Source organism: Magallana gigas, chromosome 2 (genome assembly GCF_963853765.1).
Source record: "Magallana gigas chromosome 2, xbMagGiga1.1, whole genome shotgun sequence".
NCBI classification, from domain to species: domain Eukaryota; kingdom Metazoa; phylum Mollusca; class Bivalvia; order Ostreida; family Ostreidae; genus Magallana; species Magallana gigas.
In genome coordinates, this window is record NC_088854.1 from 5628846 (window position 1) to 5650181 (window position 21336).

At 29.8% G+C, this 21336-nt stretch overlaps 1 protein-coding gene across 1 annotated transcript; it reads right to left on the bottom strand.

Moving 5' to 3' along the window:
* Positions 1-523: 523 nt before the first annotated feature.
* LOC105343622 (uncharacterized protein DDB_G0272530-like) lies at positions 524-15944 on the bottom strand. Its single transcript, XM_066074680.1, has 26 exons — positions 15845-15944; positions 13129-13216; positions 12943-12997; positions 12646-12665; positions 11318-11378; positions 11194-11210; positions 10558-10612; positions 10443-10459; positions 10223-10271; positions 9218-9237; positions 8762-8816; positions 8634-8650; positions 7326-7389; positions 7199-7215; positions 7000-7045; positions 6661-6677; positions 5482-5545; positions 5367-5383; positions 4531-4594; positions 4419-4435; positions 4240-4285; positions 2816-2853; positions 2153-2204; positions 1831-1853; positions 739-787; positions 524-585 (listed from the first exon to the last, which is right to left on the bottom strand). Exons 1-26 carry the CDS (start codon positions 15883-15885, stop codon positions 524-526), a joined length of 1071 nt encoding a protein of 356 aa, XP_065930752.1. The 5' UTR covers positions 15886-15944.
* Positions 15945-21336: the final 5392 nt, after the last annotated feature.

Sequence of the window (21336 nt, forward strand, 5' to 3'; positions counted from 1 at the left end):
CTTAGTGGGCTTCACGTGACCAACCAAGTTCGTATCCCAGTTAACTTTTTAAATTGCTGTTTATTTCTTAATTACTATGAACAATACAATGCTAGTAACGTATGAACAAAATTTATTAAGTTTTAAATTCCATTTAACGTTTTTTTCTATCTATTGTAAAGAATACGTTGATGTCTTTCTTTTTTTAATTGTCTTCCGTTCGGTTGACTCGTTATTTCTAGCCAGCTGCTGGAATTATAAAAAGTTCACACTATTATTATGTTATGCTTATTAAAAGGTCAAATATAATATTAATAGTTTTTTCATTCGCTATTTCGTGGCTAGTATCAGTAATATATACAATGTAGTATTTAAAACCCTTACAATGTAAATAAACACATAATAGTATATCTGTTTTAAACTGGACAAAATTACTAACTTTGTACACAGCGCCCTCTGACACATCGTTGTAAGAGAGGACACTGGTTGCTCTGTAAAAGGAATACAATTTATTTATTATTGCAAAACAACTTAATTTTAAAAATTAACGTCTAAGTAATGCAAAAACTCTTACATATTGGCAGGTTCGTGGTTGTAATGTTACATCTGGAAAAGGGAAAACATTCCGTTATTACTAAACAAACGATATATAACATGAAAATCTAAATAATTTGTATGGTTTATAATATTCCTACCCTTGAATTGCAGATAGAAAACAAGCTTCAAATGATTTTAAACATACTTTCTGAAAAATCATACCTCTCACACACAGTCCCAAACGACAGATGTAGCCGAGTTGACAGGGTCTCTAAATAAGAAAGTGCCGTTAAATTAAATAACTGACATTTGAGTATAAATGATAGACCCTTATACCCTATTCAAAGTCATTTAAAAGTAAGCTTTTGTTAAATTAATGCGTTTAGCTTATAAAATACATTTAAACTCATTTAGACTCAACATATAGCCAATGCAGGAAATAACCTAAAAAACCTATTAACGTGCTCAGTGATGAAAATAATCAGTCAAAAATATTTGCACATTCGTATCAATATATATATATATATATATATATATATATATATATATATATATATATATATATATATATATATATATATATATATATATATATATTACGTTATGTGGGGAAAGTAGTAATTGTATTTTGGATATCAAGCACTCCGAAAGAAAATAGAATATCTGTTTTTATTTGATCTAGTCAATAAGTAACCTTATCTGGCGTCCCGGGTTTCCGTCATTGTAAACCATGTACGGTAATAATGAAAACTTTTTACTACTAATTTATGATTCCAGTACAAATGTGAGCAAAAACGATGTTGCACAAAGCCAGTACAGTAGACCAGACTGAGGTTAAAGGCCTAAGATATTAAGCATGATATAAAATGGGACATTCCTACAAACTGTGCATGCGTCACCTTGACGTTACCGTGCTTCGTGATGAACAGACATGTTGTTTTAAAAACGAGTAAAAAGTACCGTTCCATTAATTGGACTGAAACTTAACTTATAAGTGTTGGTGCATTTATCAATCTGTTAGCCAAGACTTTATTTGAAAAATATATAACAAACAGCATCTTTTAATTGACCCTCAAAAGAAGAAAGTTTAACACGGGATTATCCAAACGTCAACTATATAAAAAAATAATAATATTAATAAAATATAAATCTAATCTTTTGATGATACAATGTCTCATAGAAAAATCTGTCTTTAAAAAGTTTGCTACATACTGTATCAAAATTTGCTTTAATATTTGGGTTTTTTTTTTTTTTTACAATTGTTGATACTTTTTACCTCTGCTTCTCAAAGAGATTGATTTAACTTTTAATTACCTGTGGTCCGCAATCAGATTCATCTTCAATAAAGAAAAATAACGTACATTATGATTTAATAATATCTTTATTTTAACATAGTAGTATTGTCAGAAGAAATTGATACTATCTAATTAGCGAAAATAGTGTTGTAAAAATAAACTTAAAATAGTACGCCTCGCCATTACTTCAAGATATATTCCTTAAATTAGAGGAGTATTGAAAGTTAAATTTCAAAGATCTTAAATGTCAAAGCTATTTTCTGTAAAACTAATTCTTTCTTGGCTTTATCGTTGTTCTTTCTATTGCATTTAAGCACAGGAAAACAATCATTTTATCGTACCATTTGGAATGCACTGCCTATTCACACATCTATATCCTCTGTTGCAATGTAGCTTTGTTGAAAAAAAGAAAAATACTTCAAAGATAAAATAATCATAGTAGTGTCCAAAGATAGAACATATAAAATAATTACATAGAGGTATATGTAAGGTTTCAAACGAACTAGATTATAAACATAAATAGACTGCCTTTATACTTTAATGCTGTAAGATAGTATGTTTTATCAAGGGGTTAAATGAAGAAGAAAAAAGTTAGCCATTGGAACAAAGATATGGTGTGCATGTACATTGATGTAGTGTATTCGTTCCATTTTGACAGACGTTTTATGATCTTTGTTATTTAATATATTGCACATACATTTGATGTTGTTTATATTAATTCAAGAACGGAGTAACTTGTACACGGGGTGTGTTTACATTTAGGTTGAATGTAACTTGTTAAATTGTGCTAGTCTATTTAGTAATCGAAATCATGGGAGATGGATGGAGAAGTAAAAACATTGTGCTTCAGAAGTATACTAGTAAATCAGCGATATAAATACATGAAATGTAGTGTGCATGATCTTTGTTTGAAATATATAATACATTAAGACCTTACCTGGCGGCTTGTGAATATGGTCTAGGGATCAACATGAACATTCCGATTTGATAGATTGAAAACTTACCCCAAGATACTGGTTACAGGCGGTTGGTGTGGGATTGACTGGAAAAATAAACACTTGCCAGAAAAAATATTCAACGCAATCAATTTCTTTAATTGTAATGACCTTATTGTTCTTTGTGATATTTTAAAAATCACGAGTTTAAACGATTATCTCAGTAAACTGTGATGTGAATAGTTTATAGAGCGGCACTTTTCTTGTATAAAGAAAAAACCATAAAAGAATAAATACCCGTGCATAAATAACACAACGGTAACATTTACAGTGTAACCAAAGACATATATATATATATATATATATATATATATATATATATATATATATATATATATATATATATATATATATGTTAAACACTGCTTCAATTGTTGACAAGTTTAAAGCCAAGGCGTTTCCTTTGATAAGCTCCATTACTATATGGAACATAATTCCCCCTATCTTTGCGATTTCCTCATTATCTCAACTAAATAAATGGAGTAGGTGACCATTGATCTAGATTAAAAATCCTTTTTAACCTTCTATTGTTTTAATGGATGTTAATCTAGTTAATCTGCTCCTTGACAGCCTAATAACACTACATATTTGGTCAACCCGGAGGTCTTATCAATACGCCAAAGAAATCACCAATGCCAAAATCTTAAATGATAGTTTAAAATATGCGTTTCTGTTTTGTTTAATGTGTGGGTGGGTGGGTGTGTGTGTGTGTTTTGTTGTTTTTTTTTTTGGGGGGGGGGGCGTAGGAAATATTTTATATGGAATAAATAAATGACCGAGAGACGACAAAAACAATATTTTAAATGAAATATTCTGAAAAAAAATTCACACATCAGTGAGAAAAGTTAGAGGAAATGTTTAACTCAACAAAATTTTGTATGTAAAATATATGTTTTTTTAAACACAGAAATGCATAAAATATGTATCTTGGTGCATGTTCAATGACAATTTTCTTTTTCTGGAAGAAATGTATGTGTTAATGAAAATGATGAGGTTTTACATCTGCGATAAAAATATACATTCTCGACGTCATAAATTGCGTAGCCTTGCAAAATAAAATGATACCATTTTCCTTTCTTCTTTCCAGAAATAAATAAAGCAAGGATTTCATAAAACAGAATTACAAAAGAACAACACAAAATTATCTCATAAAAGTTTTGTGCAGTTTGTGTTATTTTCTGACAATCTTTACAGATCCTGTATAACGTATCATTAGCGGCGCGATAAGTCTAAGTTATGTAAGATTGGCCATCAGCAAAGCCAAAAATCTACAACCAGCAGACAAATTTTGATTGGAAAAACTTTGTAGATGTTTTGGCTCAAGTGGTTTAGGATTAACACTCATTTACATAGTGTCCTAAACCCGCAAAGATAGATGAAAAGCAGTAATAATAATTTAGATACAGTCAAATTTTAAAAAAAAAATACTTTACCTATACATGTTCCCTGCAGGCATCTGCCATTAGGGCACTCATAGTCCTGTTATATAAAAATGTTTGAATTACCTGCAATTCTATTTAAGTGTAAGTTATTAGAAATTGCAATCTTTCTTCTCATGGTAGAAAAATTTATATCTTGCGATTAAATTTTAATTGCTCAATTTGCTACGTACTCTTCGACACCTTGGAGCTGAAAAGAAGTATGAAACGACAAAAATTTCCGGAAAATATGTGAAATAAATCGTTTATCTGTTTGGATGCACATATAAAAACTTGTATTCTTACGGTTAATATCATTTGGCACACATTGTCCGAGTCGACAACGCTGGTTGCGTGAACACTGTAAGTCCTAGAACAAAAATAATCTCATATAACATAAGTGTATTGCTGTTCATTGTGACTATTTCGATTCTACATAACATTCAAAATTATTGCTCTTGACTTGGCAATAATATTCAAAATAGAAATGTTGGTAAAGTTAAACGCCTAATATGGCATATTCTAAATGATAAAAGCTGAAATTCCTACTGAAAATGTAGGCAGCCAGAACCGATATTTTTGTTTAAAATGTATTAATAATTTGTCACGTTCGCACAATTGCCTTATTCTGTCTCTGCTGTCCATTTATTAAAATATAAATTCTCTTTTACGTTTCATTGTCAAATAAAATAATTCTATTGTGTTTCATAAAACATGTTACCTTTGAAAGCCAAGAGCTACTGTGTTAAAAAACACGATTATTTTTCATAGTTGCTAGCTTGAAATTCATGCAATGGAAGCCTCGAATTTCTTCGGAGCATTTATGTCATATATTTGCATATCAAATTTCAAACCTCGTTCATTCCTGTTCTAATATCTAGCTTTTAGTATAGTACATACGTGAAACTATTACATGTTTAGACATTGCTTTGCTTTTACAACACTTTCACAAGATTAGAGTATACATCACTAATGCTTTTTTGAAGGATACCTAACTTTATTTTTGCCATTAGGGCACTCAAAATCCTGTGATTTAAAAATATTTTTCTAGCATTTTTTTAAAACTTTAGTGACTCAAAATTAAAACTCTTTATAGAAAGTTTTTTATCTTGCAATTAAACTTTAATTGACTGACTACGTACGCTTTGACACCTTGGAGCTAAAAGACAAGACAAAACAACAAAATTATCAAAAAATACGTGAAATGAATCAGTTAACTGTATGGATGCACATATAAAAAAAAATTGTCATTCTTACGGTTTATGTCATTTGGCACACATTGTCCGAGTCGACAACGCTGGTTGCGTGAACACTGTAAATCCTAAAACGAAAATATGTGTCATATGACACAAATGTATTGCTATTTAATGTAACTATTCAAATTCCACATAATATCAAAAGATATTGTTCTTGACTAGGGTTTTTAAATTAATATCTATGATAAAAACTTTTGTAAAGTTGAACACCCAATAATGCATATTTTTTTTACTGACAGCAATTTTCAGTTTCATTTTAATCTTATTCCATTTATTGTCTTACAATTTTAGCCTCAATATTAATTTGAATTTAATTTTAATTGACAGAATATTAAAACATTGAAGACATCTCTCTCTCTCTCTCTCTCTCTCTCTCTCTCTCTCTCTCTCTCTCTCTCTCTCTCTCTCTCTCTTTGATCCCTTGAAATCGGTGTTGCGAATTGATATTTTAAAAATGCTTCTTCATCTTTCTGTTGTCCAGTGATTAAAATATAAATTCTATATCACGTTTCATTGTTAAATAAAAAATCTCAATAATACATGTAGCTTTCAAATAAAATGTTCATATAATTTTTGGCAATGCAAAACATGAATGTTTTAAAAGCTAAGAGCTGTGCGATATTTTATATAGTTGCTAGCCTGAAGATCATGTAGTGGAAGCTTCAGTTTTCTTCAGAGTATGATTTAAATTTTAAACCTCGTTGATCTAATATCAAACTGTTATAGTATATACACTATACTATTACATATCTATACACATCAGTTTAGCTTTTACAAAATTTACAATATTATTGTTTTTTTAATTTTGTAATGCATTGAAGGTCTTACTTTACAATGTATTTGTAATTGAAGCAAATTTCTTGCTATTATGTATTATGCATTTTGTTTAATACAGTTAATACAGGTTTTTCGTACTCGTAAACAGATTTCTTATAAATGCCACCCTTAAAATTTAATATCATATACAGTATCAAACTTAAAAAGTGATAGTAATCTTAAAACTATATATCAAACTTATAACTAACAGACTTGTCGCTGCACCTACAAGATGTCAGATAAATCCATTGAGACTTCAGACATCAAAATAAATACCACATTTTGGCAGAGTAATGCCAACATGCTATTTTTGTAGTTATCCAGAGAAGTTTCTGTACGTTGTATTTCATATATTTATACTTACAAACGTGCATTCACCACCTGAAAATTAATAACAATTATTTCAATTTATTATACAGGTAAACAAAAGCACATCATTCGATGTTTTTATCATATAACGCATAATGGAAGTATTAAAATTTTACGCCTGCATACAAACGGTGTTTAAGAGATCATTGAAAGCAACATATGATACAAAAAAATCAGAATATTTATAAGTAGCAATAAAGATATTATACAATATACGAAAGAAAATGATAGAGAAAAAATGTATTAGGATTAAGATTTAATTTCTATATAGTTTGGATAGAAGAAACTTTGATCATTAATGTGTTGGACGAAAATTGAAAAAAACATATTTCACCCGTGCATCTTCCTCGCTGACAACGGCCTCTAAGGCACTCAAAATCCTGAATTTAAATAGATATGAATAAGTCTTTATTAATTTAGAAAGCCTTTCAATAATAATTGGTGTTTCATTCGATGCAAATACTTTTTTATATATTTTTTTATTTCTTCTATAATATTGACTATGTTAATCAAAATATTAAGTATGTACGTACTCTGCGGCACTCTGGAACTAAAATAAAAGTGTCCAAGCATGAACATTTAAATTAAACAGGTAAATATTAAAAGAGTGACGGATAACCAAACAGCAAACGTTCGTCCTTGCATGCTACAAAAACCTACTCATAACAACGTCTCCAATACATTTTCCACGTCGACATGCATTGTTGAAGGGACAGTCAGAAACCTATAATAAAATGGTATATTCATTGCTTTTAAAGAAATTATGCTTTGGTATCTGACAAATAATGATAATGTTATTCTGAGGAAGAAATAATTATATTTTAAACATATTTTATTAGCTTTCAGACAAAAATAATGAAATTTATCATATTCTTATGTGAAGTACAATAATTTGTTCATTTTTTACAATGCCAGTTATGAAGGGATAAAGTGTCTCTCTTAGATGATTCGTTATGCAAAGGCATGCTATATATGTATGGTCAATTCTTACTGATGACAAACAGGTTTATAAAACAAGATTATCAACAGTCTCGATTGGGATGTTCATTTGGCAAGTTCTGTGGTCGATACAAAGACCTTGTTGGCAAATAAAATCTTACGTAGGTCGAATTCTGACTGACGTTTTTTTATAATTATGGTTAGGCAATTATTATTTACCAAATTGTATACGGATTTTTTCCTTTTCTCCGAATACGACAAAGAGCACAGGGCGGGTGTGACCAGTCAGCAGAGAATGTTAACTCCTCAATTGCGCCTGATCCTATTTCTAATTTTTAGAGGTTTGTGTTTTTTCTGCTCCTGGTTTGAATTTTCCTTTGGACTTTTGATTTTGAATACTGTTCGTTATTACCACAATTTCATGTTTTGATTTTCTTTATATGTGCTCTACCTGTATTGTAGAATCATTTTAATAAATGACTAGTGAATTAATATATTGTATTTTTCAAACACTTTCTGAAGTAATAAGAAATTTTCAAAACATTACAGTATTTTTTACAACTCTCGTACTTTAAGATATAAAGTTCCTAAGGTTTAAAAATCAATATTTATTTAAAAACTCGTGTGTATGCGTGCAAATACCAAAGCAAATTTATTAATTAACAAATGGTTATTTTTAAAAGCCAAAAAATACAACAGTACTGACACCGAGGGCTCTCTCTTAAATAAAGAACTTACGTAAAGTAATTCACATATTTATTATAAAGGAAGGATTAACGGGGAGCAACATTTTTACAAAAATATCTATTTATATTTCTATAGCTACATGTATACTTATGGTTAATAATCATTAGATTGAAGCGTTAATTTGTTCGAGATTTATAGTTATTTATAAATTTGGTCGCATGTCGTAAGTTATTTTCTAACACACAATCTAGATAGTGTATAGTTGAAAGTCTAAACATCTAACATAGTGTTAGTAGCTTATGACTGCAGTTAATATACGTGTTTAAATTGCTGTCAACTTACACTTCGACAGTTTTGACCTGAAAAAAAAGAATACAAATTAGACTCTACATAAATGTCTAAATATTTGAATGTTATAGTTAAATTAAGAAATGTAAATGAAAGTAATTCTAACAAATATCCCTTATTACCGTCGATTACACATCTTCCAAATTCACACCTTTCAATAAAGCTACATTGGTCATTCTGAAATATAAACGAAATATTTTCAACCAAAATAATGAATACTCGTCGATATAGTATAGATGATATTACAAAGAGTACAATAAATGTCGAAGGGGAAATAATACGTAGAAATGAAACATATAATAACAAATAAACTGTCAATCATTTTAATTTATAATTTAATGTCAATGAAAACTACTAATTGAGATCCTGACTATATGATATTATTCATTCGACTCTCTTTCCGAGAAACATAAAATGACAAGTTAATAGAACTTAAACAAGAAAAAAAAACGCGAACAAGTACATTTCATTCAAATCGACTTTTAAACATTTCTCTAATTTTTTTGCCATACATGATTTAAAATAATAGATTCAGATAAGCAGTTTCTGATATAAACAAAACACAGTTTTATACTTACAGTTCTACACGTATCTCCTCCTAAAAATAAATAAAGAAATATTTAATATTTCGGAAATTTTTGTGGAAGAGAAGGGAGTATATGGTGTTTTGTTTTTTTGTTTTTTTTTTTTAATAAGAAATCGATTTTGCAGCATGGTTCAACAGTCAACACTTTTATAAGTCTGCTAGGCTCAGGGTGATAAAGTTTGAGTTTTGTCTTTATTACCTTAACTATTTCTCTGCATAAAATATTTTTGGGAAAACTTTGTTTGCTAGATTCTGTAGAAGAAAGTTGATCATCGATAAATTAAAGTTCTCCAAAACTTTTTTTTACTTGCTGACCAAAGAGCCTCATTCACATACACACTATGTTCACATGTAGCGTCCTTATTGCTTCTTTTAAAAATGCTGCGTTTTGCTTTCTAAAGTCTTTTTGGTGCTTCATGCGGATTATGAGGTGACAACATTGCAAAAAATATACCTAGCTCACGTAACTTTAAAAAAAATGAACTGATCGTAATAGGTAAATTTCACCAAATTACTGTTAATGTACATTAGTACGTTTGCTAAAAGAAACAGCCAACTCATCTCCTCTTAGAGTTTCAGTTTGACATAATCATGAAAATTGTGTTCAGTCCGGTTTTTTTTAGGTCGCTGTAGGTTTCGACCAATCTATAAACGGGGTGTGTATATTTCAGTCATTTTCTAAAAGGGCTAAGAATTAACTATACTTTTCCGTAAGAAATACAGGGAATTATACTCGGTAGATGTAAGTATTGTATTATCTTTACCCGATCAACCATACAAAAACAAGTCTTTGATTTACCTTTTTGGCATATATCAATCATAGTGTAGCTAGATACCAAATTATGGATCCTATTATATATGCATTTATGAGACTGAAATGGATACATCTCAATAGGAAAATATTGGATTGAATTTAGGCCCAAATGCAAACCTATATCTTCGACATAGACAGGCTGAATACAGTTTTATTATGGGGGAAATGAAACAAAAACCGTACCTACACAAGTAGTTCCTCCGATACACCAACCATTCGGACACTCAAAATCCTATGATAATTTTAACAATATGTATTTCATTAGTATAAGATATTTACCTTTGTGTACACAGTGTTTAAAAAACTATTATTCTTGGAATCTCTCGATTTATTTTATTGTAAAAATAAAGCAATGTTTCAATTTTTTATCATTTGTACTATTGTAAATTACTTGTGTACCTACGTTTTGACAACCTTGAGCTGAAAAAATCAAAACGGATAAATTTTTGAAACTTGAATGATCTAAAAGTGTAAATTACAATAATATTAAATAATATTAAATTACAAATCATACTCACTACCGATAACACATCTTCCAAACCGACATTGTTCGTTGATTGAACAATCGTTATTCTAAAAAAAAGACATCGATGGTAGTGTTGAGTATTATATCGAGACTTCAAAAGAAAATGACTGCATTTATTTGTCGTTATCAGATTCTCAATCAAATTTCAGACTTAACTGGTAACTCAAGTGGTCAAAAAATCAAATTTCAAAATCAAATGGAAAATCGAATAGTGCGTGCGCACATTTAAAAGAGTAAGAATGAATTTAACGATCTCTAATCCTGTTCAAAAAACTTAAACTCTTCGAGAGTCTTTTTTATCAATGGTTAGGGATTTGTATTAAAGGTTCCAATGAATCTTTTATGTTGTTGCATAATAACATGTTTGGCTTGAGGTATGATGTAAAGCATCAAACATTCAAATTATGAATTAATGTCGCTAGTGAGCCAATTAAAAGTTAAACAAAATGCCCTGTCTTCCCAATATTTCTGACTACCATAATACAAGTAGTAAGATTTTTTTTTCATTTTCAGTTAATCAATACTTTGAGGTTTAATGTTAGAGAATCATAAATTTAATAACTCTTTAAATATTTTAAAGGCAATATCCCTGCTATATTTGATTCCTGTTTATGAAATGTCCACCTACTGTTTCACACATTGGAGCTGAAAAAATATATAATTTAAAGTTGAAAAGTTAAAACATGTTAATTATGTTTAATTGACGAGAAAAGTAGTTCAGTATACGTATTTTTATCAAACATAATGCTTACATGTATTTCTCATTACACATCTTCTAAGTTCACACCTTTCATTGATAGAACAATCTTCATCCTGTAAATATTCATTAGAAAATTCCAAAAGCAGTATTTAGATATTTAGAATTACAGTTTTAGAACTAATAAAGAGATAATTTGAAGAAAAAAAACAAACAAAATGTCTATAGGCTAAATGAATAATTTTGCATATGTTCCATTATCCAATATTATAGCTCGAGGGTATATTCCTTTCTCATTATTCAATGAAATTCAAATTAAACATGACCATAGTTAATTTTGTTTAAAAAAATCATTTAAGATAAAATACATTTTTCTTTTAGTTTTCTTTTCTTTTATTTTTTTTTCTTATTTGGAGTAAGATTTAGCTGCAGCCAGGCAAAATCAAACTAACACAGATATAGTATACACAATTTTGTCAGATGGAAGGTTCACGCATTGCAAGTAATTAATTATCCGTTAAATTCAGCAGAAAATCAAGTTTCCTCAATAGGAAGCTAGCATGTGATATAGTCCTCGTTGCAATATTTACATTTCCATGTGGCTATGAAATGGAAGGGAAACTAAATATTTTTAAGCTGACCCGCAGCTGAATACTATTTTCTCTTTTTAATTTGAATGATTCACTTTTCAACATCAAATGCTTTTTAAAGTTCATATTTTCATTATGATATGTAAAATACGTGGAAATCGTGACAAAATTCGATATTTGATAAATTATGTCTCTTTAAGGTATACAAAACGCCTGTCAAAGGAAAAGTTTCCATTTTACCGACCCAACCTTACGAGATGCTCCACATTTCAATCGTAGCTACTAACGTTATACTATAAATGAGATTTCCTCTTGATTCGATGAAATTTTTGTACAAGCATATTACTATTATAACTCTGGTTTTCATTCACCTTTTTTTTTATTTGTCAAAAAATGTTGCGATTTGTCAATCAATCAATCTATCTATCTATCTATCTATCTATCTATCTATCTCTCTATCTATCTTTCTCGATCATCTATATATCACGTGAGTGTGTGTCTGCGTTTCCTAATCTGATTTGGATATGCCCTATGCAAGTATGATACTTTTTAATATTGACATACATTGATAATTTAAATTGCTGGCAGATTTTTATTATCTTCTTTTTTAATTTACAAGTAATACAATTTTATTGTAACCCTCATAGTGGTATTTGCTGATCCTTAGCTTCGGTTTGAGTGAAATCTACCCAAAATTGTTTTTGCTAATTTTGATTTGATATAACCCGGTGCTAATTCTTAAGAGAAAGTTAATTTGTTTTAAAAATAAATTGTGAGTGTCGTTCGTACTTACGTACGTGCACGCATTTCCTCCTAAAAAGAAAAGGAACGTTCAGAAGGATTTTCAAAAAAAAAAAAAAAGAGTTTCTTTCATTTTATTTAATTTTCTGGCAGTAACATTAGTTGTAATACTTTTAAAGTTTGAGATAATATCTGTCCCGATGTCTTATTCAGTTTAAACCAAGAAATAACCGGTTGTAATTAACTTGAATTAAATGTAACGAAGCAATGATTATAATTTTCAAGTTTCTGTCAAACACATGTATCTTACATTAACGCAATTAATGAATGTAAGAGATAAAATGCTTACCCCGGGGAACACATAGTCCACGATGGCACCGCTCATTTCCTGAACAGTCAAAATCCTGTTTTAAAGATTTATTCACACATTTAAAAGAATAAAAAAAAATATAGTGATTTACAGTCTATTAAACTGAAACATTTAAAGTTTCATTTAGTGAATAAAAAATAATGTGAATAGTAAACAAATACGTACAATAAAACATCTTCGCGATTGGCCTTCAACCAGTACAGTTGCTCCTACGACGAACACAAATCCCACAAACATTTTCAGCATGTTCATACTAGTTAAAGAAAGGAAAGTTGTCGACCCAATAAACATCTTTGATTCTAAACCTTTAATTTTCTAATAAGAGTTAGTTTTAAAGCAGTTCTAAAATAATAAGCTAAGGTATTACATATTTTTGCGTTTTCTTCTTAGCAAAAAGAAATAATCAAATTACACATTGCAAACCTTCTTTCTACAGGCTTGATCAGCTTTTTAAAATAATAGTTAAAGGTGGTAATATCATTTCCCAACATTTTCCCATTATTTTTATTCTCCATATCTTCAGTGTGTGAACAACATTTTTTGGTTCAATTAGATTTTTTTAACATTTCAGATATGAAAAAAGGGTCTCAAAATTAAATGGAAAGGTACCCTATTATAACGTTTCGTATGATACATTGTACATCAAGTGCATTGTTCCGAAACAAATATTTTTGAAATAGACATTTATTTTTTAGTGGAACAATTTTTGATTAAACAGCGAAATATATGGTTTTAACATATTTTATTACACATTATAATTGTTACTATTTCATCTGTAATTTACAAAGTGTTTTAAATATATTGCAACATTTAATCAAAACATGAACAAATGTTTTAATTTGAATAATGATTTTTTTACAACTGTGGTTTTAAAAACATAAACACTATACCTGTCTTAAGGTTCATAGCAATGAATGTTTAGTGTCTCTTGAGAAATTTTATAGTGTCACGTTCGTTTTATTGCAAAGAGGATACTGATATATTATGATCTATGTTGACAATAATGTAACGATCATTGCCTAATTAACATTTTTTTTCTTTAGAACTTTGATGCATAAAACATTAGATATGCAGAACAGCAATTGGTGACCAGCCGGTCTACAGTGACTTTTTTCTAACTTTGACCAATATTTTGATTTAAACGCTAAAAATTACTTATTTCCCGAACAGCAAGAACCATTTGTGTCGTAATAATATATCATTTGTTACTGTCTGAAATGATCATTTTTGCGTATTTAGTATGCTTCACCAATTTCGAATGTCATTAGTTGATTTTGTACCAAAATACAAAGAACAGAATTATTTGTTTGGATAAAAGATTAAGCTTTGTTGTTATTTGCCTAAATAATGTGTAGGTATAGGGGCAATTCACGTCCTTTTAAGACAAAAGCAAATGAGCCTCCTCTATTGCTTCAGGTCATTGTCAAAAATGAACTTGATAGATTTGACGGGCATCACCTAGCGGCAATATAGGTGCTATACTATATATAGCATTATACTTTTAGGATGGATTCATCTTTAAATGTCATTATTGAAATAAATAATGTATTTTCTATTACAAAATATACCATTAATACAACTATATATGGTTAGTGTTTTTACAAGCTGATAATATTGCTGCGAGTGAACAAGTGTTTAATCATTTTGAAAGAAAAGTTTTCTTTGAAAAGTGATATATGGGGGGGGGGGGTATTACAGGTGTTAAAAAAATATCATTCCTTAATAATATTGATAACCAGGTATCTGCATTATATTATATTATTTGATACAGTAAAACCATTGCCATAATATCATTAAAACTGGTATTATATTAGGGCGTGTTTACTGCAAAGTCAAAATTTTGTTCATTTTGTTGGCTATACTTGTTAGGAGATTATTATTTTCAATATTGAAAAGTGGCATTGTTTGTTCACCATAAAAAATCAATTAAACATGAATGCAATATATCATATTTTAAAACGGAAACTCTTTATTGACGTTAGAAAGTGTCGTTTACGCGCAATTACGATTTTCCAATTGAGTATGTTTGAAATGTTAACAGGTATGCGAAAACGTATACATTATATCAGACAAGCAAACCTGAATGATATGTATGAAAAGAATCAAGTGATATATCTATTGATCGACCTATAAAAAAATGACCAGAAATATTCATTAATGCGCGTATCATTTCTATATATAAGATTTTCACGAAATATGAAAGGCATGTTGAATACCTCGAACCCCTGGATATCTCGAAGTTTTGTTGTGAAGTTCGAGATACTAAGGCCAAATCTGTAGTTTGCACTTGTATTTTGTCTTCATCTCTTTTGAACTTTTCTAGTCAAATCTGTCGAAACTCGTGGTCTTTTAATCTCTTGCAAAAAGCCGCGCTGAAATGATTACAATCGATGGGCTGATTTTATTGGCTGATGGACTGGTGTATCTATATTTATGCAAACTGTTGTGTACTAGGCTCAACGATAAGGAAAAGATGATAATGTATTAATTTTTTAAAATGACTCGATATTGTGTTGCTTATCAGATAACAAAACAATCTATGACTGTAGATTCGCCTAATATTTAGAATAATCTCGTCTTCAGATGGCTCACTTATCCACTGTAACATTTTATCATATTTGTTATTTTTATAAAACTTTAATTGAACCAAAATACGGACAAAGACGATAGTGAATCTAAAAAAGAGTTAGACCACTCCTAACTACTTTACCGCATAGTAAACAAAAGATGAAAAATTTCTACAGAGAACTCATTGTGTTAATGGTATACCTTTGATTCCCCACCGCGAAATCATTTATCTTGTGTAAAGACACACAACGATTCAATTAATTATCATCATAGTGTTTTAAATCCAAGGAAATGCTACATATCAATGAATTACCTCACGGTAGATATTCTAATCAAGGCCAAATTACACTGCATTCCCCGGAAGATACTATCCAATGTCGGAGAGACAAAGCAAACAGAAAATGCACTGACAGAAAAAAATCTGTAAAAAAAAAAACAAATGTAAACAATGATTAAAAATGCGGTGGTATAATGAGGAAAACAAAATGAGGAATGAAAATACATATACATCACCTGCGTATAGGGTTTAAGTCTCTCAGCTTATTCGTCATGCAAGAGCATGATCTACATAAGGGTCAATATCTTAAATGCGGCAAGCTATTAACAATTTAAAAAGTTGTTGGAAAAAGAATATCAAGAACTTTGATGAAAATAATCTTTTCGCGGGTTTTATGGTCGACACAATGAACTTGTCAGCGAGTACAATATTATAAGCACTTGCTGACGTTTTTCATACTTGTTAGACCATTATCTATTCACCGGACAGTCTACGGTTTCTTCCTTTTTCATGATGTTCACAATGAGCATACAGCAAGTGCGTCCGTCGGCAAGGGATGATTACTCCTACTAGGGACCTGCCCCAACCTCTGTTTTTAGAGGTCCGTGCTGCTCTGCTTTGAATTTGTATTTTGCTGTATGGATTTTTGCGATGGCTGATGGTTTGTTATTGTCATTTTTCATTTAAAAAAGTTAACTTCCTTAAAAAATCATATTGTACATTGACACTTTTTAAAGAACTATTTTCTTAAGTTTTTATTATCTTTAACATAGCATACAGTGCAAATGACGTAGTTAAAAACTGCAACGTGTTGCATCAGCTCATAAAACTTCAAGTTTATGAAATACAGATTCATTTTGAAACCCTGGTTTCAACAAATGTCATTTCCGACAATGTGGCAAAGAAAACCTTCATAGTGTTTTTGAGTGAGAAAAAATGATCATGCAAGAGGTTTTTAGCTCACCTGAGCTTTAAGCTCAAGTGAGCTATTCTGATCACATTTTGTCCGTCGTTACATTTTGAACTTCTTCTCTAAAACCACTTATCCAATTTCAACCAAATTTGGCACAAAGCATCCTTATGGGAGGGCGAATATAAATTGCAGAAATAAAAGTCCGATCTATATTCAAAGCGGAGAAAACATTGAAACTGTAGAAAAAGGTTGGTGCATTTTTAAAAATCTTCTTCTCAAGAACTACTGAGTCCAATTCAACGTAGTTTAGCATAAATTATCTTTACGGGAAGGAAACTATAAATTGCAAAAATTAAGTGCTAATTCTGTTTCAAATCTGAGTTATTACGAAAATAATAATAAAGGAAAGGCGTGTTTCAGCTTCGGGTTCGGCATCCGGTAAAATGTGTAGGCAAGACTTGGCCTGGGCAAAACAAAAGATTGGCAGTTATTAATCTGCCAATCTCATTAAAATTTCAGGATATTTGATGGACCAGTATATTTGTATTCGCTGTAAATATTGCTGCAAAATAATGCGTATTTGGAATTGACGATTGCCGATCTGTCCCGGCTTTTATTTTGCCACGGCCCGGGTTTGCATACCCATTTTACCAAGACTCGTATTCCATACTTCTAAAACGAGGTTCTTTGTTTAAAGTGACATTATACAAAAAGGGTCGATCTGACTATGATGAATTTGCTTGTTATGCAACAGTTCGCGTATGAAGGGAAATTTTTGAGACATGCAAAATATATTGGTCCCGATTTTGTGAAGTAAATTGAGGCTAAATATTTCAATGCGTTGACAGTTTTCACACATGACGTTGGTGTTAGCTTGTTCTGATTTTCGTTTCGTTTTCATTATTTATGCTTTGTAACCTGGGAACTATCGTCTGTATTTCGTGATTTTAACATATCAAATTTAACAGAGACTTCGGTAAATCAAACAGTTAACTGTTTACCTGCGCAAATTAAGCAAAATCTAATGTATCAAAAAAGTACTGAAATACAATTCATTCTATCGGTAATGCGGCATTATCTTTTGCGTAATGGTAGATTAATGCAATAGGTTTTGTTGAGATGCTCGGCATTTTCTCGAGTTTATTCAGTTTAAATAGAGTTTGATACCGCTGACGGAAATATGTAGGTATATATACATGTATATATATGATTCATTTCGAAAAAATAAATTGTGTTCTTTATTTGTTATAGTGCATGTTTCTTGTGTTTTATTGCTTACAATTTCTATTTACTAACCATATTTGAGTGTTAAGCTTCGAATTATAAGCAACATACAGAGATTTGCTCACAATTCTATGTTTGTACACAGATCTTAAAAAACTAAAGATTAAAAAACTAAAAAATTTGTCAAAATTTTCAAAGAAAATTTTCAAAGTCTGTTCTTCCAGAAAATAACTTTAACAACTTATTGTATTGTAAACTTAACCTTTTTTCGTCATTATGACTTCTACTGTACATGTGATCCTTGACTGTAATTGTGTACATTTGTATAAACTGATTTTGAATCTCAAATACCAGTGAACTGGTCTTGAGTGAATAAAAGAATTAAAAATCTTAAATGCTGAATAGGAAATACCAAGTTAAAAATCTTAAGCTGAATGTAATAAACTCATGTGAACAAAATATGACGCAAACCTTGGCGAACTGTGAGCTCTGTATCTTGCTTATAATTCTACGATTGACGCTGAAAATTTGGTTGAACATTAGAAATTCTATATGAATTAGAGTATGTTAAATACTTGTATAAACAAAATAAAAGAATGATATTCTGTATTTACCTACTCTCTGTGGCCTCCTCTTTATACAATAAATAATGTGAAATCTACATCAATTTTGATAGTTTTTCAGACACGAGTAAATAAAAACGACATCTTTAAAACAGTTTCCATAGTTCTGACACATTTCTGTTGCGGGGATAAAGTAATTATTGCTATTCCTAAGAAAATATCACAGCGGAAAATTATCCTGGTTTGTACGCGAGGTAAATAACAGTCATTTAATTATAATGGAGAAGACAAATTAAATTTTTGAATGTTTTTAATTTGAGGAATTGAGCACATTGAGGTCCAATTTTCTTTTTCACATCTATACATGTAGGATTTTTGTTAATCAAAGGCCGGAACGGCCACAAAGGCGTCGAACTGACATTTTCTTTTATATAGAATGATATCAATAATTTGAATTTCTGTAATAATTAATAGTCGTTTATCAAATAATTTTAGACATAGAATAGAAAAGTATAATTATGAATTATGTTTTGTGCTGCTTTAAAAACAAAAATAAGTTTATTTTCTTGGTAGTGGTGGTTTTACAATTCAATAACTCATATTATGGTTACAAAAATCGAAGAAATTTCAAAGTTCAAAAATAAATTATATTTTCTTTCTGCTTTAGACATTCTTTAAACAATTTTCACGGGTTCATAATTTGAATACATTAACAGTGTCTCCCTAATTATAATAATAAAACATACTTTTTTTTATTTTTTTTCAATTCCAGTTTGAAACAAGATTCCCTAGATTCCCTATGGTACACTTGTTTACAAACAAATCACAACACGTGCTATCTAAAATGCTCGACCAAACCAACTGCATTATCGTGTTTTTATTTTTTGCAAATACGTTTATCGCTTACATTTATTTTGGAGACCGTGCCCGATAACAAATAAATTTACACCTCAAATTTTATTTCTGTCGGGCATGGTCTCCAATTAAAATGTAAGCGATAAACTCAAATAATATTTAGTGAATTTTTACACCTGATTTTATCCATCCGCCATTTCTTGATTTTATTTCTTGAATTTATTCTTATGCAATGAGTTGTCAATAACCAGGGGGGCAAAGTTGGGTTTTTTGTACACAATTTAGTTAAATAAATGGAATTAAAATCTTGTAATACGTTTAATACTTTAAAGAACTTATTTCTTATGCGCATTTAAAAGGCGGTGCAGTGCATGAATTTTTGGACGATTGCCAATCCAGACGATCGCTAGAAGGCTGCCGAGCATTAGCTCGACGCCTTAATATATATTTTTTTTTAAAATACAATAACTAGTAAGTAGTTGATGAAAAAAATGTACCTATATGTTCTCATATATTTTGATCGCTTTACAAAGTGTGGGGGGAGGGGCAGAACGAAAATATAGGGAATTGGAAGTTAACAACTTAACAGTGTACCCCTACCAATGTTTAGTTTTATATCTTGCGTATGATTTTCTTATTCTGGTAAAAATTAGTATTTCATGAAGGTACAATGTCAAAGATTACGTGTATGCAAAAATAAGTGTAAAATTCGAATGCTTTACAATATTTATTTTTTGTTATTATAAAAAGGGACAATATGGCACAATATCTTTTGAACGCCCATTGTTGCTCAGGTGAGCGATGTGGCCCCATGGGCCTCTTGTTTTTAGAACATCCATTATATCTAATGTTAAGTAAGTAAATGTTACCCTCTCAAAAAAGGTTTAAAAATGTGAAATTGTTCATAAATTTTTATCAAAATGCTTACAATTTTAAAATATGACTTTGAAACATTAACCTTTTCCCGCCATTCTTGCATTTTTAGCATAAAAAGGTTTTTTTCAAACAGTTTTTCTTTTTCTTTCTTAAGGGTGTTGTTTACTCAGGGTTTGAGTTCTCAAATTCGGATTGTTATAAAGTTCAATGTAATGAGTAAAATTTGTTCAAAACAAAAAAAGTATTAATAAAATGAATTATTATTGACAAAACATTTGATATTTTTACTTTATTACGGAATAAGGCTCCAACAAAAATAGACTTTTAGCCAAAAAGAGGAAATTCGGACTAAATTTTGCAGATTTTGTTTTCCGCTAAAAAAAATTTGGCAGTACTCTAATATTGAAAGTTAAGATTTTATATTTTATTCTTTATAATTTTTCATATTTTCTGCTGGTTTTACCTTACTTATTCATTAAAATAATTGTATGGCACGAACTGCAAAAATATTAAAAAATGCTTAAAAACGGTAAAAGACACCATATCTCAAAATTTTGATCATTGACCTCATATAAATTTTATGCCAACAGAATAAGGTCAGTATAAGTAGTTCAATGCTATAAATGTTTTTGTATTATCATCATTCAATTTTTTGTAAAATTAGATAAAAAATGGGGCGGAATTTGAAAACTGATAGAGGAAATTCGGACTGGAATATTTTTTCGAATTGTCGCTGAAATCTTAATGTTTTTTACATATTTAGTGCCACTGCCATTCATAAAATGTATTACATTTTTTAAAGGGTTTTATTATTTGAAATATATTTACAATTAAGAAAATTTCAATTGTAGTGTAAAATTTTATAGGATTTTTCTTGATTTTTCAAAAAATATTCAATGGCCATTTACTCAAAAAGTAGGTCATTGACCTACTTTTTTGAAAGTGAAAAATAACACTACAATCAAAGGTCTATAACAGACAATAGATGGGGTTTCATTTTCATCAGTGGAATTTTTTTCATTCTGAAAAAACGTCATCCTTAAGTCAGTTTTAGAATGTTTCAATATTCCCAAAGAGCAAAATGAATTTGATTTACC